The 26,801-nt window shown below is 38.7% G+C and overlaps 1 protein-coding gene across 2 annotated transcripts in view; it reads left to right on the forward strand.

Moving 5' to 3' along the window:
- erbb4b (erb-b2 receptor tyrosine kinase 4b) overlaps positions 1-26,801 on the forward strand; it is a 525,535-nt gene that overhangs the window by 323,142 nt on the left and 175,592 nt on the right. For both annotated transcript variants that reach the window (XM_074694273.1, XM_074694274.1), the window contains exons 4-5: positions 8,397-8,528; positions 16,906-16,971. In XM_074694273.1, the coding sequence (XP_074550374.1) occupies positions 8,397-8,528; positions 16,906-16,971 (198 nt within the window). The remainder of the gene's footprint in view (positions 1-8,396; positions 8,529-16,905; positions 16,972-26,801) is intronic.

Here is a 26,801-nt window from a genome sequence, read left to right on the forward strand (position 1 = left end):
ATACAAATGTGCAAGACAGCCATGCCCTTGTGAAGATGTTAGTATTTCTCCTCGTCTTCACCAACAAACATTCCCATGCACACATACAGCACCTTTGGGATCTGCAAGTATTTTATTGGCAACTGTGAGGACAGGAGTGCAAGAAGTGAACTGTGCAGTCGCAGCAGATGATGGATGGGAGGGGAGATCACCTATTTGTAGAGCAAAGGCAGAGATTTGCTGTCCGGACACCTCCTGTCTACAAATGAGCAACTGCGAGCAGTGATTGACGCAGCATTGTGTGGCAACACGAGCAGCATCTGAAACCCAGGAAATACCTTCTTTTAAAACTCACTGCTTTTTTTATTGTCTTTATTTTTCAAGGATTGTTGGATGTGTTGTTGTTTTTCAGTCGAAGGGCTGATGGTGCATAAGGAGGCAGTGGCCTTCAGAGTGGATCAGTTTAATGAAGTGATTTCCTTCACTAATTCATCCAGCATCTATTCAACCTTTTAGCTATTTAAAAAAAAAAAAATCCCTTTCCCCTCTTTCTTTGTCATTATTTTTCATCAGCTATCATCTATCTCAGCTGATGAGCAGATACGCTGATGGGTGACGGCTGATAAAATAGATGTCATTCATTCTCCCATCATTTAACATCCATCACTCTAAGTCATCTATTCATCATCTATCCAAACAGCATGTTCACTCTTTAATTTGACCAGTCATTCGCTCACTGCTTCACTAATTTATTCAATGCTTGTGATGAAGTAAGAAGATGGAGTCTAGATCAGTCAGCTTCCTGGGAAATTTCTATTTAATGCATTCTCTTTTTTTCCGTCTGTGAAAACTTATTGGAAAAACATTTTAGTGACTTAATTCTTCTAATGCTGAATTTGAAGAAGGAAATATAGCCAGTTTGATTCTTAACAAGTCTGATGAAGTGTTTTTCTAAAGACAGGAGTGCAAACATCCATGGTTTGTGACAGCTAACACTGGGATTCAAATAAGTGACCTCTTACAAACATATACATGTATGAATAATGATTCTTTTCTCCAGTTTAACATCTTCCCTTCTACGTCCATGTACAAGCTCACTCATCTTTCATTCAGGCATTTCCGCCAGCCTCGGTGCAGAGTCCAGCTTTACCACAGCTTTATCCTTCCACTCCTGCTGCTGGGGGTTACAGCAGGATCTGCACCCTAGCATTTAGCCCCTTTGACCCCAAATGCTTCCCCACCTTCCCTGCAGAGTTCCTCCCCTCTGTTTCAGTGAGCTGATAACTGCACTGAGCCGAAACCAAGCTGTAGCTCTCAGAGTCAATAAGACACTACAGTGGACATCCAGGGTAAAGTCTTTCCCACTGGTGAGAGGGAGGGGAAATCATCCGTCTTGCTGATTGAATACCTGTCGAGCTACTGTATATATACAACTGTTGGGTTTTTTTTTCCCACCAAACATCTTGGTTACTGTCTGTCTTTGGAGCTAATGTTAAGGATAACTGTATGAGCTTTAGCTTATTAAACATTTGGTGAGATTTATTGTTTGTCAGTTATGTAAACTGCACATAAACCTAGATTATATTTCTCCACATTTTTTCTTCAAAAAAAAAAAAAAAAAAGCCAAAATACTCATAACACCAGATATGAGCCTCCTTTTTATTGTGTGTGTGTATATAGGTGCATTATTGTTGCTAACCGTGAGCTAATTAAAATAAATCAATAAACAAATAAATAATAATAATAATAATAATAATAATAATAATAATAATAATTATTATTATTATTATTATTATTATTATTATTATTATTATTAATTTATGTACTTAATTACTTCTTTATTTTAGGGGGTTGTGAAATCCAGGGCCTTGCATGGTGAGCAAGGCCTTGATTTAAACTAGGGTAGGCAGTGGTGGCTGCTGGTCAATCAAGGAGGGGAAGCTCAATTTTTTCCGGCCTGCATCATAAATTTGTTATTATTAATTAAAAGTAAATTCTACCCTCCGTTCCTTTTCAAGAAAATGATCTGTGACCCTGTTGTACCGCCCAGGTGTTTTTTCCAGGGATTTTACCGGTGTTTTCGCAACGCTCATTGTTTTTAAGAAAGGTAAACTTGCTGGGGATGGATAAAGCTTCCAGATCAGTCCAGAACAACCAAGAAGATGCTCCGGTGGAGGATTATACTTTAAGATCGCCGATTGGCTCATTTCACTGTCAATTAAAAAAAGAGAGTCGGCTTCAGACAGATCATCCAATCATCATGCAAAAGCCCAGCATCCAGGCCAGTGCACTGCCTCATAGACCCCCAGAGACGCTGAGCGTCCGATGAGCGGGACAAAGCCCAGCGTTAATCCAATGACCATCCAGTTTCCACAGTGGAACAACCCACTCTACGCTTCCCCGCTGAAGACGCTCAGCATCCAACTGAGTTAAAGCGCTGAGACGCTGCGGAAATGAATGAGAAGGAGGTGGAGCCAGTCACCTGTGATAGGTAGCTGATTCTAAACTAAAGATGGAGGAATAACATATTTTGTCAATGAAATGTACACACAGCAGTACATATCACCACTTTTTTGGGGACATTTTAGGGGAAGCTGAGCTTCTCTTGCAGTCTTAGAGCAATGGCCACTGTGTTATAGCTATGAAAATACTGGTTTAAAACTGTAGTATAAAGATGATTATGTTGACTTAAACTGATACATAAAAAAAAAAAAAACTTTCCTGTGCAATGCAACTGACACACCTTTTAAACGTAGCAAGGTTTTGTTGCTGTTATTGCTTCCATTTGTTAGTTAAGTTACATGTTAAGTTACATATACCCAGCAACTCTACTGCCATTGCCTGGATTGCAAGACAGGACTGACTATTACTTATATCTGCCATGTTGTTCAGCCTACTGACTGAGAATGACAGCAGAAACTTAAATCTTAACCACGGTGTCAAAAAGCAAAGGTAGATTCGTTAGATTAGCTGTCAAGAATTAATCATTATTGTTACAAGATTTTGACCAATCAGGATCAAGTGTCAACACTGCCAGGTGATAACCATTGATTGTACAATACATGGATGTAGTCTCCATGACTTTACCCTTTTGTTCCTGATACAGTTCTAAAGCCCATCATCATTGGGTGTCAACAAAAGCTTGACTACACTTAGCTTTTGTTGACAGCTTTTGTTTGAGTAAGGATGAGATAAAGAGGTAGGCCTTTATCCTGTCTGTAGACAGCTGACATGTGCCAAACAGTCATTCATATCAGGCATGCTCTTATATGGAAGAAAAAAAAAGAAAAAAAAAACTTGTAGAATTGCTTTTCTGAATTGGTGTGTACATGGTTTTGTGGTTTTGCAGCCAGTCTTAAGTGGAAGCTTCAAAATTTTCAGTTTGTACCACTTATGCATCGGCATCATATTGTCAGACCAAAGGATGCCACTTGTTGAAAACAGCTGAAATGAAAAAGCTCCCTCTTGGTTTCTTGAGTTAGTTCAAAGCAGACGCTATGACTAATGGCAAAGTCAATGGTTCCTTTGTTTATGTTTGTACCTTTCCTTCCACCATTCCTTTTCCACTCTGCTGATTCACTGAACACAGGGACAATACTGTCCTTCATGGGGTTACACCTCTGTGTTAATGTTAAATATGTCCTTGGAAGTAGAGTTCTCAAGAGGAAAACAATTGATTTATAACCCTTCTAGGTGTAAATTATTGGTTCATTTGTTTAATAGAATTTATTATATGATGAAATTTGATTTTATAGTTGTTTTTTTCCCCTATGTCTCAGCTATTAAGATAAAGAAGACAAGTGTTTTGATCAGTACCACTGTCCGTCTGTTGGGTGAGCTCTGAATCATTTGGCTTCACTTTAAGGAGGATATCATGTCATTCACATTTTACGCAGCCATTGTAAACACCCAGGATTTGTCGACAGTAACTGAAGCTGTGGCATCGACTGATCTGTTTTTTGTTTGTACTGATGATAATAGTTCTGCACATGACTTTTCTTCATTACAGAAGAATAAACACCAATGGGGATATCTGATAACACAGTCCTCCAACACTGGAGCAATTTGACCATTAGTTATAGTGTTTGTGTTGTCCTACATATTTCTTCATTAAACAATCCACACAACCCTTATTAATTCTCCCTCACAAACTCATTAATATGTTTTTTTCTCTGATCATTGGTTTGCTATTTGCCTCCCAGTCTTAATCAAACTCATCCCCACTCTGCAATAAAGAAAAAAAGAAAGAAGCACGATAAACACTTACCATCAAAATAATTGCCTGCATACATTTGTTCTGCCTGCCTGAATTTCATATTGTTTTCCTCCAATGGTCATGCGATGTGAAAGCCAAGATTGCTGTGCCTTATGAAGGCATACACTCATGCAGAGACATTCAGAGTTGCTCTTGGGATAAAATGAGAGGGAGGGAGGGGGTTGTTTGGAAACTGGAGCTGTGGCTACGTGAACGAACTAATTAAAGCGCTTTCTCTACCCACTAAACAATCAACAACAGGATTTAACCATTGATCTGCCCCTGGCTACCATCTTCACACCCTGCTAATGTGCAAGCCAGTCATTTACTTGTAATGAAAGCAAGGCCTGCTTGACTTCTGCACATCAGTGTAATGTAATGCAGTATATGTTTCTTAATTATTGGCGTCTCTTGGTGAAAAGCTGGAACCATCCTGGGCAAAGCGCCAAAAATAAAGGTGCCAATTAAACACTAATCCATCGTTTTACACTTTGCCACATCACACAGCAAATGGGCTTCGCCTTTTGTGCCGAACACACCCAAATATGTGTGTGACAAGCATTACAGGATGGTGGAACCTTCTGGAAAGGTCGCTTGTTGTGACAGCGTCGTACCAACGAGGATTTATTCTTCAGCCTGTTCATACACCGTGTTTGGGAATATGAATGCCGCTCACGTCCAGCTGGGATTAGCAGGGAACATCTTCTCTCAGTTGTTTACCTCACCTGAGAATCCTGGCAATATCTTTTCAAGTTTGACTTCTTTTGTTTTCATTTCCTCTTCAGATCTTGGAAGAAGAGTGGATGGTCTGCTTATGAGTTTAGCTCAACTTTGAGGACGTGTGGACACATTTCTTTGACGGATGATTGACAGCACAGCTAATTTTGCCTTGAGTCTCACTGTCACTTAAAATCTCAGTACTTACACTTCACTTCAAGCTGCGTACTTGTCATTCAACTGTATCTGCTCTTCTTTTAGAAGTTATCCATTAGCTAACTAGAAAAGCACTCAGAGAGCGCAGACCTCCGCCAAGGATATTGTGATTGTGATGCAACACTTTAGTCCTACTTTAATGTTATACTCCCTTTCAGCAGACTGTCTGCTACAATTTGGTGTTAGTTGCAGGTAAGTATAATAATTTGTTTCCTGACAGTGATGAAAATTATGGATTGTATATACACATATGGTGAAAAAGGCCCTATCTCACAATGATAAAGAATCCTTTAAAAAAGTCCTGGATCCAGATGGTGATCCAGATCACCTCCAAAATTTAATCACTTCTTTCTTATCCCATTTTGAACATTTCCTGAAAATTTCACCAAGATCTGGGTCTATATCCACGTTAAGCCATTAAACAAACAGGACCATTAGTCCTAACGTTCTATTATGGAATGGCTCGTTTGGCTGCAGCGTTAGCCGCAAGCACCACTGCAAATAATCGTCCAGTTAACTAACTACACCATGAAAGAAACACATGTAAAGATTACGTCATAATTAAGGGGAACCTACTGGAAAACCCCACCAAACAAATTCCATCTGTGCATGTCTACCACTCATAAACAGCGATACACCTGGCCAGCAGTAACGGTGTGACTGAGAAGATTAAGAAAAAACATTTCTTTAGCCAGAGAAATGGAGATTATATTTTAAGCTTACACAAACAGCCGTTATCTGTGAGTCAATCAGGTAAACAAAGAGAAAGAGAAAGTTTGGTGATCTTGAACAGAGTAGATGTTTGTGGTGTTTCGAAGCACACAGTAGAAAACCTCAATAACGAAACCAGTTATATGACAGCTGCTTTGCGGAACAAGCGCTGCAGCATGCCCCAGTACCTCAATGAATAACTCTTAAAGCAGTTTATGAACTCCAACACGACATTATACATTTCTTGGAGGAAACCAGAAGTATAAAAGCAAAGAGCAAATCAAACTTTGAAAACTGACGCAGTGAGCCTCGCTGGTTTGTCTCCCTTATCTCATCTGTTCACTGAAAGAATGTGTCTCCTAAATCTGAAGTTGCTGTATGGCTACATATCCCCACCTTTTCAAAGGATTGTCCACTGTCTTTGCATATTTCGTTTAAAACAATCACGTATCACGAGATGTCTGCTTTTGAACAGCCTAACAGGCGCTGTAATCCTGACGTTAGCGCCTGTAATGGTGGAGTCTGCCTTCATTAAATCTCTTTTGGGCCGTTAACCTGGCTCATGCATACCGCTAATCAACTTTCTTTAACGTGTGAGCACAAACAGTCCATTTTCCCTGCAAATAGCCTGTCATGCATAGGGACCCTGTTTGTTACTTTTTGAGTTATGTTGTTCACAGTGAAACAAACAGACAAACTCTCCCATAAAACATAACTCTCTTTTGTGGAGGTAACAATTGATGCTACCAATTAGCCAACAACTTAAAACCTACTTCAAACAGGCATTGCTTTGACCTCGTTTGACCTGTTTGATGCAAATGATCACTTGGTAAAAATATGCTTGAATGTGTTCTTCTGGTTTGTTACATGTTATGTTACCTGTTTTAATTTCTGTAAAACACTTTGTGAGCTCTCTCTGTGAAAAGTGCTTTGCAAATGAACATTGCTTACTTACTTACAGCAATCATTTAAGGCCTCTACGATTGTTAGACTTCTTTATAATCCTTGAAGATTGTAACAAAAAAAAAAAAAAAAACTTGACACAACTAAATTCAGTATTAGCTCCTTTCAAACATGCTACCAATTTACTACATAGAGATTAAATAATTGTGTTTGGATCAATAAAACCTGCTTCCATACAGTTTTCCCCTCAGGATACCTAGCTCTAAACCCAACACGGATACATACAGCTAGCTTTGAATTAATCTGCTTATTTACATATAAATTATTCTTAGCACAGGGGACATTTAGTTATTCATTCAACATAGTTGAGAAAATATGAATTTCTAAGGACTGTCAAAGCCTGTTGGACCCCATGTGAACTGTGCCTCGGATGTGTTTACACCTAAATCTGATATATTTCTGCTGCAATTACATCCCACCCCGCTGTATGAAGGTGAACACCCACAGGATGTAGTAGTATCTTGCTCTACCAGGGCTGAGACGTCCTGCTGGCATGTTGGCTATAATCACCGCCTTGCTTTGTCTGATGGTTTGTCCATTGCCCTACTTTGCCAGCAGCATCCCATTGTGCAAACAATTTGAATTTGAGACGCGGCCTGCTCCGAGACGAGCGATATCCCTCCTGTGGTGAGAGGCCGGATTAATTTCTCTCTGACTCCTGCCACACATGCAGAAAGATACAGAGGGGGGGCTGAGGCTGGGGGTGGGGGCTTGCGTAGGTAACACCACCACTACCTATTATCCAAAGAGTATCATTTAATCGGGCCTTTGTGGGACAGTATTGTATTCGGCTGCTGGTGTGTGGTGCTGGCGGGGCACCTCGTGTATGATTATGTGTCTCATCGGTTTCAGCCCTGTGTCGGTAATCTGTTTGTAGGGCGATAGAGAACACAGCAGCTCTGTAAATAATGCAAATCTGCTACTGTGCTTCACTCTGTCTCTCTTTCTCTGGCATAAGTCAGGATTCTCCAAACTCTCACCCTCTGTGTCCAATCACTCAGCATTCTGAGAGTGTGTGTGTGTGTGTGTGAAATGGATTCAATACTCAGACAATCATCAGTTGGACAAGGTGATGCCTATAGTGATGGCGAGATACACAACTCTTTCCCTCGCCACCTTGACGAAATGCAAAATTACAGACTTGTTAAAGCTGCTGTCCTGCACCGGGGCTTAACTCCCAGATGGGTTTTGTGTTGTGATGGATAATTGATTCTGTCCGGTCACGGAGAGGGGACAAGAGGACGAGCAAAACAATAAAAAAGGAAAAGATCACGGGTTGTAATAACAGCAAAATGACGTGGCTTTGTCCTCGCCTTCTCAGGACGGTAACCTTTATGATGTTCTTGTCTGGGAGTCAGCTGCTCACTTATTCTATGATGTTGTAGACTGAAACATGCGGTGTCATGGCCTAAGCTACAAAACAATTGGTTCAAAATGTTGGACAACCTGTAGAAGGAGAATTTTGCAGATTTTTCCCAAGGGGAAGAGAATGAAACCCCCAGGACGCCATGTGTCTATCTGCGTTGACTTTATACTTTGTCTTTCTTCTTTACAGAGATCCTGAGCGGCGGTGTGTACGTTGACCAGAACAAGTTCCTGTGCCATGCAGACACAATCCACTGGCAGGATATCGTCAAAAACCCACGGACCCATCAAGTGGTGGTGCCCACCAACAGCAGTGTCGCATGTAAGTAACGTAAATCACACCAGATACAGATCTGCTCTGTCACTGGATCTGAAAGGTTTTGATTCAAGTCAATGTGTGAACTCATACTGGCTCAGGATCAGGTGCAAAGTATTTGTTGGATGTCAAAGCAAAAACTCCTCGAATAGTACAGAGCAGATTGAGCAGGACGGGAAGTCAGGGACTGAAATAACTCCATAACATCTGTTGACTTTCAAAATAAAATACACTTAATCAACTTCACTTTATTAAAGTCCTGTGGGAAAATTGTTTTTCAGCAGCAGGCATTAGTTTACAGTACATGAAAACACATAAATCATACGGGTATTACAAAATCAGGAAAATTCCTGTATTCAAGTGAAAAAGGAGAGCACTCAAAGCACAAAATGCCAAAGGCTAAGAATCAGGCAAAACTCATAAAGTGCATTCAGTCATCAAAGTGCTGTGCAGTAGATAAGTAAACAGTAATGAAGACCATACAAGATAAAGCAGATAAAAAGAGATTCAATAGAGGTCAATAAATAGGATTACAGTCTAAAAGTCAACAATCAAATCAAGACCAGATCTCATTTTAATATGTGACGACAACAAACAACAAACAACAAAATGAGCCATGCCAGGCCAGGAATCAACATGTTTGGCATTCTAACATGAATGAGAGGCTCGTTCCTGGGAAATAAGGCTCAAGAATTCCTCAGGCCTGCGTGGCGAGCAGGTGGTATGTGACGGGGGGATCCACCAAATGCGTCTGCTGTCCGTCTCCGTTTAGTCAAATGGATCAGATTGGTTTCCACTCAAGTCGAGGAGTCAACTTACACTGGATCCGTTCTGGTACAGTCCGTCAGCGTGGCTGGTCCAGCATGTTGCAGGTAATGCACAGCCATCTTATTTTTGCCTGACGTAAAGCTGTGACGCGTAAATTCAGTGTAGGAAAGATCAAGCAGGACATGATGTCGTGAACAGAAACTACCTAAAACATCTAGTGACTATCAAAATAAAACAGACCATGTCGGAACCAGTTTGTATTTAGCTTGACTATGATGACAAACGGACATAATGAGTAGAGCCAGACCAGGAGTCAACAGGTTTGAGGTTTTACAGCCCAACATGAACAAAGAGAGACTTATCAATGGAGTGGAAAGAGCAGGAACTCCTCGGTTTGTGACTCTAGCAGTCTGTCAGTCATGTGGCTTGTCGGACTGAACACACGGCCAGTGTGAGTTGACAAACGCAGTCAAGACGTAATGGAATGGAGTCGGACTGCAGACAGATCTGGTGTATTTAAGGCATAAGAGTTGATGGACGAGAGAGATAACACAACAGAAGGGAGATGGAACAGATCTCATGCAAGTCTCGCTTCACACTCCCGGCTTGGTCTGTGGTTCCTTATTTTTTTCATACGTTCATAGGTAAATTTACTCACAGACGAAGTAACAGTAAATCTGCTTAAATAGAAAAAAAGTAAATTATATGAAATAGAAGAAAAACAGAAAACTCCTCTCCTTTAGATACGTCATCAGATTAATTGCTGGAGACACAATGGAGTATTTTCAGTGTGGCAAAAAAAAAAAAAGAAAAGAAATCCACAACAAAGGGTGAAAGCCACTTACAACAAGTATAGTCTGACCATGACTGAAGAACCTATCCCCACATGATCTTAACATCCCGTGGTAAAGTATGATGAACTGAAGAAACTTTGCTAAAATAAGTCCTGAGGATGATTGCTGCTAAAGCTCTGAATGAGCCCAAAATTTAAATTTCACATTTATCACTTCTGATTCATACCAATGTTCTATTTCTTGACTTTAAAAGGCAGCTCAGGCAGTGTACCTCGCTGATAAAGATAGCTCATGACTACTGATGTGGTGACTCATTTGCTTCAGAAATCTTCATTGAGAGCATTTCCAGCTCCACCTGAAGAGTTCAGAGAAACATTCAGATGTCTGAGCGAACTCAAAATTGGGCTTTTAAGATAAACTGTCTGCCGTTAACACTTCAGGAGCCTTTCAGAAACCGTGTGTTGTAAGTTTTGACAGGTAATGTGGCTGATGAGGGACCCCTGTCGTGACCTGCTTCTTTCACAATAAGAGCAAAACACTGTCATCACAACCTCACCCTTTGACCTCATTCTGTCGCTTTGTTTGCTGGGACAATACATAACAAATGTTGCTCCAATCATGTTTAATCCTTACTGTAAAGGGGTGATAATAAAGGTATGGAATCATGGAAGATTTAGTGGGATTAAATTAACATATTTAATCTGTCTGGAGGTTGAAGTCACCCCCAGTGCCCCCTTTCTGTTCATTTACCTACTTAACCTCCGAACATGCTCTCCTTTTGTTAATAATTCAGCGCTCAAGCTGTTTGACATTTAAATCTGTTGTTGTTTTTCTTCAAGCTGTCTCAAACCATCTCCTGCAGATTCACATTTACTCAGCAAAATGCATTATCACTACGGCTGAAAATAAATACAATCTCTGCGTGTGTCCTTAGATTTCCCCTCACAGCGCTCTCCCAAGACTTCAAATGCAGATTAGCAGCACCGAGCATTGATATTCTGCTCAACCACTCTTCTTTCTGCAGCCCTGTTAGCCCCCGATCGACCCTTACTCCTGTGCAAGTCCTTTTCTCCGCCAAAAGATCAAAGATCTCCAAACCTGTAATCCACAATTGAGAGCTTAATCTCCATTTCATCCATTGAGGAGCCCGAGCTTTAAGTTGTTTTGCTTGTGACTTATTTGTGCCACATTTGTTTTCCTGATCACTCTCTTTCCAAAGACAGGGCGTTTAATTTGAAGTCCCTGCCCTGCTGAGTGAGTTAAACCCCGGCACATATGTCTCCTGCCTCTCACCGGCACAAGTTGTTAACCTTTTGAGGGCTGTTTTAAGGAAGCTGTAAAAGATTATGGCGCAGGAAGAGGGGTGGGACAGGTTTATTCTAGGTCACTGAGAATTTATAAGACGAGATAGCGAGGACCTTGGGCACAAAATGAAAACTCTTTAGCTTGACTTCACAGGGCACCAGGCTCAAAGGAGAAAAGAGATGTAACAAAGTGAAGCTGAGGTTCTGAACACTCAGAAACGCTGGCTGGCCTCTCTCTGTGCGTTGCTCTTTTTCATACACCAAAGGCTAAGGATGTTCATTTTTTAACAACTGTCAAAGCAGTACACTGTAAAAGAAATTAAACAAAACAAATTGTACTTCTTTTTTTTTATTCCAAGATTTGATTTCTATTGTACTCCTTAGTAATTTAAATGGACAAAACAGCAAGATTAAACTGATTATTTGGGTGTTTACTGTTGCACCACTTTAAACTGTTTGTACCATAGACTGAAATGAACAATGAACACTCTTTATGAGCTACAACATCAATTAAAGCCATCAGCATTATAAAAAAATGAATTATTTGTTGCTGTTAATGAACCTGATGAGTATGATATAATAATAATAATAATAATAATAATAATAATAATAATAATAATAATAATAATAATAATAATAATAATAATAATAATAATAATAATGATGATGATGATGATAATAATAATGATAATAATAATAATAATAATAATAATAATAATAATGATAATAATAATAATAATAATAATAAAAATAATGATAAAAATAATAATAATAATAATAGAAAAAAAAAAAAAAAAAAAAAAAAAACATACATACACATATATACACATGGTTCATTGTGGTCATTGCTTTCCTTTGTTCCAGATAACTTTTTTGCAAGATTCATAGCGATGAGGTCTTAACTTTTAACTACATAAATAGTAAACTAACCCTTAGAAGGACAATCGAACAATGATAATAAATTGTATTTATAAGGGTCTTTCAGGTCACTTAAGGTCTGTCCACACAGGGATAAAAATAGTTAAAAACACACAATAAAATAAGATATACAAATAAAAATAAATAAATAAAGCAAAACGGAACAACGAATGTGTTTGCCTGGAAGAAACTAGGCAAGACTTGTCTAAAAAGATGAGTCTTTAGTTTTAAAAGCAGTAAGAGATAAGCACAGATGCAGTCCCTTGGGGTGGTGCTTTCCTTAATCTGGGGCCAGCAACACTAAAGGCCCTGTCTCTCATAATGTGGATCTTGGAGGAGGAAACATAAAGGAGCTTCAGAGGAACGCAGTGGACAGCTAGGAGTGCACAGACAAAGGTCAGATATGTAAGGAGGTGCGAGGCCATGGAGAGATTTGTACACAAGGAGGGTTATTATGGGTTATTTGGAAGGGGATCAGTTGTATGATTGTATGGTATAGACCACATGTGTCAAACTCAAGGCCTGCAGGCCAAATGTGGCCTGCTATACCATCTTTTGTGGCCCAGGAGGGCTTAAAAGGTCTGATTGTCTTACAATAGGTACGTCAAAATGGTGCATTAACCATAGACTATGTTTCCAATAATACCTACCAATTATACAACCCGCAAAGTCACTGTATCCTGCCACTAGACTGCTGTGTTTTCACATCAGTGCCATTTTCTGAACTAGTAGAATCGAGAAATAAAACAGTGATCCCAAAATACCCAGGAAGAGAAACCAGTATGTCTTTTATTTCATAAAGGTGGTAGTGGTTGTCAAAGAGTACAATCTACTTCAGCATTTTGACACCAAACACGGAGCTAAGTACGCCAAAGTGGGCCTTCAAGAAAAGCAACAAATAAAGCAAATATTTAAAATGCAAACTGCAATCACTGCAGGATGAGTTCAAGAAAGCCACGGCCAAAAACAACGGAAGGTGAAAGCTAGCTTTGCTGTGGCTGACGAAATTTTCCGTGCTGCAAAGTCTTTTTCAGAGGGTGCAGTTTTGAAGCAGTAATTGCATTTATTTAACATTACATTTAGTTACATATAGCAACTTTTTATGCTGCCTTACAGTAACATCTGGACCTTTGGGGGAAACTATTATGCTGATGTGGCCCTCAGTGACAATGAGTTTGACACCCCTGTTGTAGATGGTATTTAACACTGCCTGCCATTGCTCGAATATATTGTGATATTATTGTAACAGTTTGAGGGAAGTTAGTTAAACAAGTGAGAAACATAATTTGGTTACGTTGGCTTTGCTTAGTGAGGTTCTAACTGGTAGATGAGTGTGGGAAGGACAGATTAAAGGTTCACTGACGTTCTAATGTTACGGACACGTCTTAGAGCACCAGGCTGTGAAAACCACTACACAAATATTCTGCACACCTTCTGAACTCAAAGCTACATTACAAGTTGAGTTAACAAAGATAACTTGTCAGGTTCCAAACACTCTCCATTCACCTGCTTCTTAAACAAACACACACCTTAGTAAGAGTCAAAGTTTTATGAGTGATGGTGCTCATGTCAAGGAGAGGTATTGGTATAGAAGTGAGACTATTTCACAATCAGTTTAAAAACAATCACAGTGCCTTTAATTTGACCTTTAAACATTGTTATTTATCTATTATTTATTTATTTAGAAGAATATGTCTACTGAGAAAACATTTTGTAATTTAATTGCCTACTACTGCACATCCATTAACCGCAGAAAGCAGTTGAAGAAATGAATTCATACTGGAAATCCCCACTGTCATAAAACAATGTTGTAATCCAGCAAAGAGATACCAGAGGAACAGACTGCTACAGCAAAGCCAAAGGGACATCCCAGGAAAAGACAAAAAGAGATAAGGAAAGACAGTATGGGAAAGAGAGACACAGAGGAGTGATGAATCAGCAGGGGGTGGTTTTTGAAAAAAAAAAAAAAAAAAAAAAAAAAGGCATGAAATGTGTGGTAGAGAGGGTGAAAGATGACAAAGAAGAGCAGGGGCAGAGGATGGAGAGACTCATGTTGGGGAATAGAGTCAGACTCAATGCTAATAGCTCTCATCTGGAGAGGCTGATGGACATAGGACAGCACTTCTGCACTTATCCAGGCTCACTTCCTCCGCAGTCAATTATCAGAAAAGTCAATTAAGTCCTCCAAACACAGAAATGCACAAGCTGAAGCTCTGACAGGATGATGCTGCTTTGCTGCTTTTACCTCAGCCTGATGTGAGCTGGTTTCATGCTGGACAGATTTAGACTGAAGTGACATGAATAATTGTCTCATTTTCACACAAAAAAAACATGTACCAGTGCAAGGTTATTTAAGATTTTTATGAGTGGAACAGCATGTAACAGTCGGGGGCTGCTGTGTTATTGCTCTAACACTGAAAGTTTCATCATCGTTCTTGCATAATAAGAGGACTACCTGGAAAAACACATGGTTAGATTTTAGTAGAAAATAAAACCATTTGTAATTACAAAACTACAAGGTAGGAAAATATAATTAAATATGCTTTAATTTAATCAGTAACAGAACATGATTGGTAATTATTTGTTCAGTTTGATAGCTACACACCATTACTAAAATACAACTCAGTTTATTACAGATAGTGTTACTTATCTCAAATTTGACTTTTAATGAGTCACGGAAAAGATTGTGATTAATGCTCTTGAAATTAGGTGTTGTTCCTTCATTACAACTCTGCAAGTACATTACCCTGCAGAGGAGAGAAGCACAAACACACCCACATGGTGTATTTAAAGGTAAGCTAAAGGAACTGTTACATCCTTACTCACTGCTTGGATCAATGCGAGCGTCCATGGAGTGCGTCATGGCACACAGCACACTCCAATGGCGTGTTCACTCGAAGATAATCAGGCCCTATTTGCACAGATTTGAGACTGTAAATATTCAAATTCAGCGTTTATTATCAGATTTTCTTTTTTTGTGCCTAACCCCGAGGGTAGCAGAGAACACATTCTCTGGATTGTCAAGTGGAACAAAAATAAAATCCAATCATTGAAAAAGCACAGAGTTTGAAATGTGGCAGGTTTAGCTCACTGTTTCTGTCACACTGACTACGTTTAAATAAAGATAATTACAATATTCTGATTAAGTTGGAGTCATTTAAACACCTTATTCCAATTTTCATAACCAGATTAAGATCATTTTCCGACTAAAAACCCAAATAATACCCCTGGCACATGCCTGTATTAACCAGAATATTGGGTCATATAAACAAGTTTGTTGGAATACGCTTCCAAGTAAGTTACTGCTCCTGTACATGTTTATCGAGGCAAGAAAGCAAAAAAAGCTTCCACTTTTAGTACGAAGAGGAGACAAACTCATTCAAATTAATGAAAAAGTTGAATATCATGGATTACATCAATGGCCGAAAGGTAAGGCAAGGTAAGGCAAGGCAAGTTTATTTGTAGAGCACAATTTATACACAAGGCAATTGAAAGTGCTTTACAGCTTACATAAAATAAAATCATAATAGGCAAAATAAAATCATTGCATAAAATCACATCATAAAACATTAAAAATGATTAATTAAATTAATTAAATTAAAGCACTGCATTAGTGCTATGTTTAAAAGAGTTTGCAACAAGCTGTGGTTGAGGAGGTGAATAGAATAGAATAGAATAGAATAGAATAGAATAGAATAGAATAGAATAGAATAGCAATCGAGAAAAAAAAGTAAGGAAATGTATAGAAAGTGCAAAAAGGTCCATAGGAAAATAGATGATGACAGCTTGTCCATCATTGTCCAGTTCAGCCAGTCTCCACCTCCACAGGGTCCAGGACTGAGCTTCTTCAGCAGTCTGTTCAGTCTCTGTCTCCTAGATCCTGCAGGTGAAGCTCTTCCAATGTGGCATTAGTCTCTGGTGCTAGCCCTGTTAGCCATGTCTGTGAATAGCATGATGCTACTTTCCCCTCTGGTATTTCCTCTGTTGCTGGGTTAGCACAGCTAGCTTGTCCATCTTATTGGAGATAGAAATTATGTTCCCAATAACAATGTATGGAAAGACAGGTCCATGCTGTCACTTCTTAGCTCACACCCGAGAACCAGCATGTCGTCCTCACCTCCTTCTTCTCACCTTGTGGGAGGACATCAGGCCTTGCACCAGTTAGCATTGACATGCTACAGGCTGCTACATGCAGCCATGGTTACATGGAGGATCTCCAGACAAACACAGGATAAAAATTAGTAAAAATATCACTGGATGAGTACAGGAATTCTAGTAACACTTTGATGAAGGAGGGATATAGATAACACGGTGATGTCCATACATTGTGTGCAAAAGCATGATGAGGTCATGTCATGACGTTACTACTGCTACTGTCTATTGGGAATATGCTGATTAACATGTAGCTCAGCACTGTGAGAAGCATTTTTCAGAATATTGCCTTAACCAGAATAGGAATAGGAATAAGGTGTCCAAGTAAACATAGTCCCTGTTGTGTTTAACTGGATTAGATTCCACTGGTGGGAATATGTGATGATATTTTGTGTCAAAATGAACATTGTACATGTCATAATTGACTTCCTTTGAACTTCTCTGCAGGTCAAAAGTGCCATCGCTCCTGTAACGGTCGCTGCTGGGGACCCAAAGAGGACCAGTGTCAGAGCTGTAAGTATGCAGCTGCTATCAGCTATGAACACATCACATGATGTTAGTCCTGTTTTCTTCTGATGACACAGTTTAATTTTTTTTTTTCTGTTTTTGTAATTTGGTTTGACTGTTTTACCGTCTTTCCTCGCAATGTGACCTGTGTAAGGAAGACAAAACAGCAAACCATCCTTTTCTGGTTGATTGTGAGACATGTGGCTCAGTGCCATGTGAGAAAAAAATGACACATTTGAAATTTAAAGAGGGGTTATCATTCTTACCCATATTTCAAACATGGGTATAAAGTAACAATGTTGGATATCAAAACTAAATGTGTGCAGATTTTCAAACTGCTACATACTCTTTTATTGTAAAAATTCCTGATTCTGTCCGTAAAATGCCCAAAATGGTTTGTTCTAACGATTACCACGTGATCTTCACAAGACTTGCTGAATGACGAGGTCATTGCAAAAGGATCTTCCTAACTTGTTTATGGCACACTAGAGGGGAATGCCTCATTAATCTTTACACTAATCTAAGCTCCTGACAGACCTTCAGAGGACTGGCCAATCAGAGGAAAGGGGGATTGTGGGGTCTTAAAGAGACAGTAACTGGGAGCAAAGCATTTCAGACAAAGGCTGTAATAACAGTTTTCTAAAAACAGCAGTGCAATAAAGATATGGATTTGTTCGAGCTGTAAATAATGTTTAGCTACTATGGTGGCTACAAGGAGGATGCTATAAAGCCGGAAAAAGCACAATACCCTCTCTTTAAAATGCAAAAATAAATAAATAAATAAATGCTGCCAAACTGTTCTGCGCTGCATGATGCCATCCATCATCTGTGCCTGATTACATCTGGGTAGTACAGTGTTGCAGCATAATAGTAGTTTTATATGATCTGGATCTATAGATATTATATAGCTCTGGCCTCTGGCTCATGGCTGCAGCACAGCTTCTGAGCCACAGCTGATAACAAGAATTTTGACCTTCAGCACATCAGAAATGTTACTGCTAGCATGACCTTTTTACCCTTTAACATGTCTAAGTGTCAGTTTATAAGGTGTTAGGCTGTTTTTGGCCTGGTATATCAGCTGTGTATAGGAATGACCCAGAAATAGCTGAAGCAATGCCACAGCATCCAGCAAACACACTATCACACACACTGACACTCAACAACTGAGAGCACCACTAGGCCCTGAGCATATTCTGTAAATTCTCCTGCTGGGACCTCCCACCCTTCATACCAGCTAATGGCAGCTGGGAGAGAGTGTGAGAATGATGCACTACTGAGTCCATCAGCAGGGAAGAGGAGGAGAGCTGCATGTTATTCCCTCCTCTTCAGTCATCTTTTCTAAGCTCTCAAGCTCTCTGACGCTGTTAGCATGTACCCATCCCGCCACCTGAGTTCTTTTAGTTCTTCTCTCACACACTACAGAAAAGCATTACAGCATGGGGCCTCCCATTTCAGAAGCACATGCTTTGTTGACACAGAAGTTAACCTTGGAGGTATTGTCTATTTATGTTCCTGTGGGCTTTAACTGTTCACAAGAACCAAGTCGATGTGGAGAGCATGTCAATTCAATCCTTCAACGTATCAATTCAACAAATTATGATTTAACCTTAATGTGGGCAAAAGAAATCCTGGCAACACTGAGACTTAAACCATCACTCTGATAAGTACATATTATCATTAGACAGTAACTGAATGGGACACCCACTAGGTTCCTTGGCATAAGCAAGTACACCCGAGGTGGGGGCTTTATTTTTCAGTGCAGCAGTTGTGGGTCTGATTCCAACCTTGGCCCTTTGCTGCATGTCGTTCCCTAATTCCCTGCCCCAATAGTTTCTGTATCACTTTATCTGCCTTGATAAATAAAAACAAAATGCCCCCAAAAATAATTTAAAGCAATAAAATATAATAACCCATGAGAGAATAGAGTTTTTAGGCATTTAAACTCTTTAATCATACTGATGTATCATTATAATGAACAGTCTGAGTTCATCATACCAGAGTATCATAAATGTGTGGTTTATTGCTTATGTTTAGGTGATTTTTGGTGCTTTTTCCATTTCTTTCCCAAGAACTGAAAGCAACATTTCCACCAAGGCCTGAAGCTCTTGGTAGACTTTGCAAATCAGGCCCATTGGGAAAAAAAAAACAAAAAAAAAACAGAAGTAATTGCAATACACAGCCAGACCAGCAGAGGGCATTAAAACAAAAACAAAGGCCAGTTAGCTAAAACAACACCATAGAAGGGAAGACAGGCCAGCATCTTGATGTGCAACACCACCTGTTAGCATGGAAGATAATCTGCATGTACTGGTTTTGCTTGTGCTTTATGTCATGCTTCATTGGCCAGTATGTTTTTTTTTTTTTTTCAATTCACACTTGAAAGGAAACAGGCTCCAGTGGCAAATCAGTTCATTTCCACCAAGCAGTCCAGTTTAGATCAGTACAGTTTGGTACAAGTTGGCTAGTTGGTCTTGTTTGTGATGTCACCAGTTGCTGATGTCTACATATGTTACATAATAGTGTGACGCCATAGCAATGCAACACAGTGTACCCGGCTAATAAATCCAACGAAGAAGAAAAACATGACACAGTAAAGAAAGAGCAACAATAGAAGACATCAAGTAATTCATCTTCTTTGTGATTGGCATGTGGCTCTTTGTTAAAAACAACAATCAAGCTTTGTGCTTCCAGGAGAAATACAGCTGTTGTTGCATGGCAAGTGACAATTTATTGACCAATCAAGGGACTGCAGTGTTGTATCTCCACCTTCTGGGATCAGATTGGTTTAGTCTTGCACCCCAACTCAAAAAGTGGGACGGCTTGTCTCAGTTATTTGGAGATCTGTTCCAGGATTAGTCCATGGAAATGTTGTAAAATGCGTGCTGTGCCGAGACAAACTGAACACAACCTCTTGGTGGAAACGGGGCTTAAAGCTAAAGAATCGAGACATCAGAGAATATCCAGTTGATCGACAACTGTCAGTGGGGTGCATCCTTCTCAAATGATTTGAGGTTATCATTAAATACAGATCTGATGAGAACATTTTTAAATAAATGACTAAAAACTAAAGTAGGATACATTCTAGCAGACCTTGTCCATGTTTCAACAGCTGTTGTAAACTCAATATCCACCAACACGTTTAGCTGAAGGTCTCCAGTTTACAGGGTCACTCTTTGATCTGTAGCACCAGGAGCCGACAGAGACACATCCTCATTACCAGGCTCAAAGAAGATGATTGTTCAGGAGTTATTTAACTAAGTGAATCACAGATGTGTGTGATGTTGTGGTGGATGGCAGGTGAATTTAAAACAGAGGGGTTGCTCTACCAATCAGAAGCTGAGTCAAAAAGCACATAGTTCCTCAACTGGCAATTGGGAAAGTTCCTGTGGTTGGAAAGCACTTTATCAGCCCAACATGAGTGAGTGTTAATTATTGAGACACTTTGACAGGATTTTGTCATTGATGTTGTTTTTGTTTCCCAACATGACTGCACTTAGGTTTATGTATTTTGCCAAAACTGCCACTCCTACTCCCAAAAGTTTGACAGTTTTTAACTCATGTGACTCATTGTTGGTATTTAACAAAGTATCACACAGCCTAGTGTTAGATTTAAAGCTTTACAGTCAGAGGAGACTCGTGATTTACTTGACGTCAGACACACCAAACAATGACAGATCCATGACACATAGATAATGAAAGAGCGTCTCAGCTGCCTTTTGATAAGTAAACTGAACAACAGAACAATATGCCCAAAACACAGGCACGTTCCTTCAACAGCAAATATGAAAAAGTGTGAAGTCATCGTCCGTCTGTCTGCAATCTATCAACCTGCTGTCCCTGAAACTCATTCTCTTTCACGACAGATGTCCATCCATCCATTTTCATCATCCTTCCATCTGTGTCTAACACACCTCTCAACCGTTCTCAAACACACACTCACACACTCACAGAGAAGCTCCTTTAATATTACGCTTAGGTTCTAATGAAACTTCATAACTCTTAATAAAGCACAAACATATTTACAGGGATAAAAAAAACAATCATTTTCTTCCTCGTTTTCCTTTCTTCTTTTAGTTTCCAGTAACTGCACAACCCTTCCCATCAATCCCCTCCTCTCTGTCATCCCTCTTTGTCCAGACCACTTCATCTTTGCCTTCCAACCCTGGCATGTCTCATCGTATTTGTTCTGCGGTCGCGATCTCATTAAGATAATGAGGAATGAACTGTTTGACCAGGACCTGTTAACAACACGTCTCAGACCGACCCTTGATAAGCTCTGTCTCCGTCTCCCTGCCTTCTTTTAGCTATTACCACTATCTCGCTATCTTTATCCATGTGAGAGTGTCATGATTCGTCCTCCTTATGCTTTTCTTATCCCACAATCTATTATTTTATAAAACTGCAATACAAGAAGTGAGTAGGTGTAATGGAGATGACTGTAAAGATGCTTTGATTTCATTTTCATGAATAGCTATTCAACTGTTTGAGAATCAACAGTAAACAGCAGCTTTAGGTGCTGATACCCCAAGAAGGAAGTGAAAACAGTCAAGAAGTCAACTCTGCAGAGGTCTTTTTAGTGAAATTTACTGATATATAAAAGTATAGGAGTGTTGGGTTAATAAATGGAGGGAATTTTCCCCAAGAAGTGGATGAAGAACCATTCTGTACAGCACTGTGCTTTGGATAATTAAAGCTTTCATTTAACAGAGTGTGCAGAATTGATTTACAGTTTTAACTTTTGATGGGTTTTTTTTTCTTTCTTAAAATTCTAATTTTAAAATTTCACAAGTATTGTATGCCATAACAAGTTTGTAGCTTGTTTGGCAGATTTATATTTTTTTTAGTTATGGGTGGGCCTTGAAGTGATACTCCAGGATGGAACAAGTTGGGTCCTATCACAAGGTTTAGGGCAGAAATTACCCCTACTGCAGTGTTTTTGTGCAGCAGAAGCCCAGAGCACTCACACCAAACACCCCCTCCCTGCTCCTCTGCCGGTTTCCTCTGCACTCAGACTGGGGCATTTTTTACTTGACCAAAAACACAAATAAACGGACTCCCACCGAAAAAAATCTAATATTGGTCTGCGTTCACGCTTTATTCAATGTGAACGGCAGGTCGTCCTCGCTCTCATAATCACTCATCTTTACATTGTTATTGCATAATTTGTCCTGGCAGACTACCTGCGTTTGTTTATATCTGGCACGCCGTGCGCGTGGACTGATACACTAAGCGGCGAGTGCCTCGTAGCCAGCTGTGGCTCTGCAGCGGAGGTAGTGCCGTTTTACAACACGATGAGAACTAGAGCCTTATTTAGCGGTGTTTTTGTGTGAAAGTAACGCACTGAAAATTCTCTAAACAGTGCGTGAATGCAGACCGATACCAGATTTTTTTCGGTGGGAGTCTGTTTATTTGTGTTTTTGGTCAAGTAAAAAATGGCCCCGTCTGAGTGAATATATATATATATATATATATATATATATATATATATATATATATATATATATATATATATATATATATATTAGGGCTGGGCAACGATTAAAACTTTTAATTGTAATTAATCGCATGTTTCCCTGATTAATCATAATTTATTGCATTGTAAATTCAAAAACTAATAATGAATTCAAAAGCAGTGTATAGTGCAATTTTATTGGAATTTTCTGCCATATGAACGAAAGTGCCATAACATCTGTCATGCAAATACTAAATCAGTACTTGTTATACAGTAATAGTTAAATCACATATATAGAGCAATAGATTGACGGGTTAACGCGAAAATAAAATAACGCGTTACCTTGCCCAGCACTTATATATATGTATATATATATATATATATATATATATATATATATATATATATATATATATATATATATATATATATATGTATATATATATATATATATATATATATATATATATATATATATATATATATATATATATATATATATGTATATATATATATATATATATATATATATATATATATGTATATATATATATATATATATATATATATATATATATAGTTTTTGTTTTTTAAATGATGATAATTGTCCTGTTAACTCTGCATCCTTGAGACTGCATATTAAGTTTATGATTTCCAGATCTTCACTAGCTAAATTATGAAAATCTGAACAATGTTTCTAAAGAGGGAAGCTGAACATCAACCATTGTCAGTGAGAGCTTTTATCAGTCTGCCAAAAAATAAGGACAAACAAGCTCATCTCACATCTGAGCTTTGAAGACAGGGTGATGAAATCAGTGCAGCACTGAATTACAACTAGAGAGACAAGAGCTGCCTTTGTATTTTATTTCTTAATATTTACACACCAATGTTTTTGGTACAGGCCTTTGATCTGTAACTGTAAGGTAACAGCTAATCACCACTCCACAATGCAGCCCAGTCAGAGCACTTTCAAAATTTCTATCTCATAATAAAGACATTTGACCTGCTTCAAACCTGAGGGATCTCCACACACTTTATTTGGAGGTTACCAACTTGCTTTGTTTAATAATGCTGCACAGTGATGAGTGAGTGGGCTGAAAAAAAATCTAAATATTTGATGAAGTGGTTGGTGAAAGGTTAGAGTTAGTGCAGCGATCACCTTGGGATTCTCTGTACAAAATAAGTTGAGGTTCAAGTGCTTGAGAAAAGGGAGAATTTTCTTTTCTGTGTCCGTCTTAGTTTGGTTCCTGGAACTGAGAAGAGGCCAAAAAGAGCACTGGGCCTTGAGAGGCAGGGTAGGTACTCAGGGGAAGAAAGTAGAGCCTTCATCTTTTATATGAGCTGGTCTGATTACATCATTCTATATTGAACCACAAGCTAGAATATAGTAGGTATTGGATGATATGCTATTCTCGTAATTTGATTATATCACGATTTTTGGGGTGCCAATTCATTTTGATTGTGATTCTCTAATATTTACGATTTTTGTGATTTTTGGTTTGCTTTTTTAACACCAGACCATGGGAAAAAAGTAAAATGATGATGATAATGTCTATAGACTATCAGGAGCTATATCTTCCCATAAAAAAAAAACACATCATGTGAGTCAGTGAGAAACATTTTGCCCTCTGCTGGAGAAAAGTGGTAATTTTTTTTCCAATCCAGTTTAGAAACAAAGTACAATTAGAAACAAATAAAGAGTTTGAATTTCAAAAAAAAAAAAAAAAAAAAAAAAAGTTTTTTTGGGCAAAGAATCTTGATTTTGATATTGTCAAACAAAAAATCAGAATATATTGATTTTTGATTTTTTTCTCCCACCCCTAGAATATAGGATATTACATGTATCCTTTTTTTTCAGGAACATCCTCATTTTTGTTAATTTTAGAAAAAAAAAAAGAAAGAAAAACATCAGAAATTTCAGAATTTGGTTCAGCTGTTCACTTGGTGGGTTTTTTTGTGAAATTAATTTCATACAATTATTGGAAACTGACTTGACACTACAGTGAAGAAATTTCATGTATGGCAAAAGACAAACAAAACTGGATTGTGGTTTGTCTCAAAGTCAGCCAAAGTTTCGAGGTCTAAACCCCAGACTAAAATGATTTCTTTTGTATGAAAAGTGCTCTATAAATAAAGTTTGATTGATTAATTGAAATAATTATTTTTTTTCAGTGCTTTTTAATGTTGTTAATTAGGAATCAATAACTGAACTAGATTTTGTCATTAATGTGCAGAGTCGGAATCTGTACACTGACTGAAATTGGGTTCTGTGGACAACATACTGTAAGCCCTCTGTGTTCCTCTGAAATTGGAATATATTTTCAAACCAGCTTTGCAATAAAAAAGAAAATAAATAAAAATTCAACTGGAAGGGAAAAACCCTTTTATTTATGATGTTATCCAGGAAACCAAATTTGAAAGAAGCACATTTCTGCTGATGTAAATAGGAACTGAGAGGCAGCGGTCCCTGTGACTGATGCTCCTGTCCACAGCTTGTTCAAATGGAAGCTCCAGGGCATATTTTATGAGATGGATTCCTTTTGTATTTGCCGTTACCAGCCCTTTTTCTTTAAAGTAGAAGTTTAAAGTCAAATTGATCAACAACGTTGCGTCACTCCGTTGGCAAGGTTGTTTGTTTGACAAAGTGTCTTTTGGGTTAGGTGGGCTGTTTCATTTTAGCCCAGGCGGCTTTAATGGAATGCTGCTGATGGTACGTTAGGCGTCTGGTGAAATATGCCTGAGTGTTTGCATGTGTGTGTTCGGGAGGTTGTCTGTGGCTTGTATCCATCACTTTGATGGTATCTCTTCACTGCAATACCCCAAGAGAAACAGAACACGTGAAAACACTGTGACTGCACTGACATACAATGTTAGTTTTATGATTTTCATTTACTTTCACTTAATTCTTTTTTTTAGCTTAGTGTTGAAATCAGGGTTTTAAGCTCTATCATTACACAAAGCTCAGATATATAAATGAAGCACTTCCTCAGTGCTATTTGGTTTCTGTTTCTGTAATTGTTTACAGGAAAATCAGCTTTGCTAAGAAAAGCCAAATGTTACTATTTTTGACCCAAATCACTCCTCCTTCCTGATTTTGTACACTCAAGAGAGCAAGCAAATCGGATGTCAGTTTGTGTTAGGAAATGGGATTTGATGTATTCCAGGGATTTTTGGGATGTGATGAAATTATTGTATTGCAAGTTCAGCAACAAACATGTCACACACATCAAAATAAATCAGCAAAGCATCTCTTGGTTTTATGTACTTCAAGGGGCTGTGAGGAGTTTGAAAGTGATTAAATGATTAAAACATTCTCCCTTCTAGATATATGCCTGATTGTAACCCACACTTTAAAATGAGATTATCAGCGCCAATGTAGGTTATTCTGAAATGCTACTTCATAGCTTCCTGATTGGGTTGAGAAACACTGGATTGATTGAGGGCACGTCAAAGTTTCTATGACAACACCACGCCAAATTTTGTAGTGATGGTGGACACTGGAGCCCAACTGTCAGACAGAAAAAGGACAGAAGAGCAGAAGAAAGATAAACAGGAGAGAGATAGAGCATGAGCTAAAGGCTAACACAGGAGCTAATCTGTTTCTGCTAATGTTGATTCCAACCCACAGTCAGCAGTTATTCTGCAGTGGTCTGTTCAAACTTGAGAGTCTATCAATAAAATGAAGAGTGAGGTTACGTTAGCTCTGATTGGTAAATGACTGGCAGGACATAACCAGGATTCACTAACGTTTCACATTACAGACATGTCTTACAGCATTGGGCCATAGCGTTACATATGAACAGCTACTCAATGGCTGTACAAACTGACAGTTTGCTTGTTGTCACATTAGCTTACAGATATGTGTAGCTCTGGGCTGCTAGTAGCGCTACACTTGGCTGGCTACTGATATACGGTACAAACTTACATTTGCTCGTCATGCTTCAAATGACAGGGCAACATAACTGTACTGATAAATACAATACCTTGTCAAGTTTTATTCCACAAAAAGTTGGACTTGAACAAAAATATTTGTTCCGAAACAAACACACCCACTGGTTAAAAGTCACATTTTCATGACAGTGTGCGTGACACTCTGGGCCAGAAGGTGGAGAGGCAGTCAAATTAAAACAGATCCTCCTCACAGCATCTTTAAAGATCCATCAAAAGACACAAAAATGCCAACAGTCCAATTGTTGCACATTCAAAGAGGACATAGGAAGCACCTTGGTTTTCCAGTAGGTCCCTAAAAATTGTTATGGGTTAGATAAAGTTTAAGGAAACCCATAAACTCAGGAAGCTTACCTGAACATGTACAGTGTGTGGAAAAGGACAGACCAATATTAAGGTCTGGTTTAATAGACAAGAAATAACGATAACGAGGATA

The sequence above is a fragment of the Halichoeres trimaculatus genome, unplaced genomic scaffold (genome assembly GCF_033239565.1).
Source record: "Halichoeres trimaculatus isolate MK-OKI-2021-1 unplaced genomic scaffold, fHalTri1.1 fHalTri1_scaffold_19, whole genome shotgun sequence".
NCBI classification, from domain to species: domain Eukaryota; kingdom Metazoa; phylum Chordata; class Actinopteri; order Labriformes; family Labridae; genus Halichoeres; species Halichoeres trimaculatus.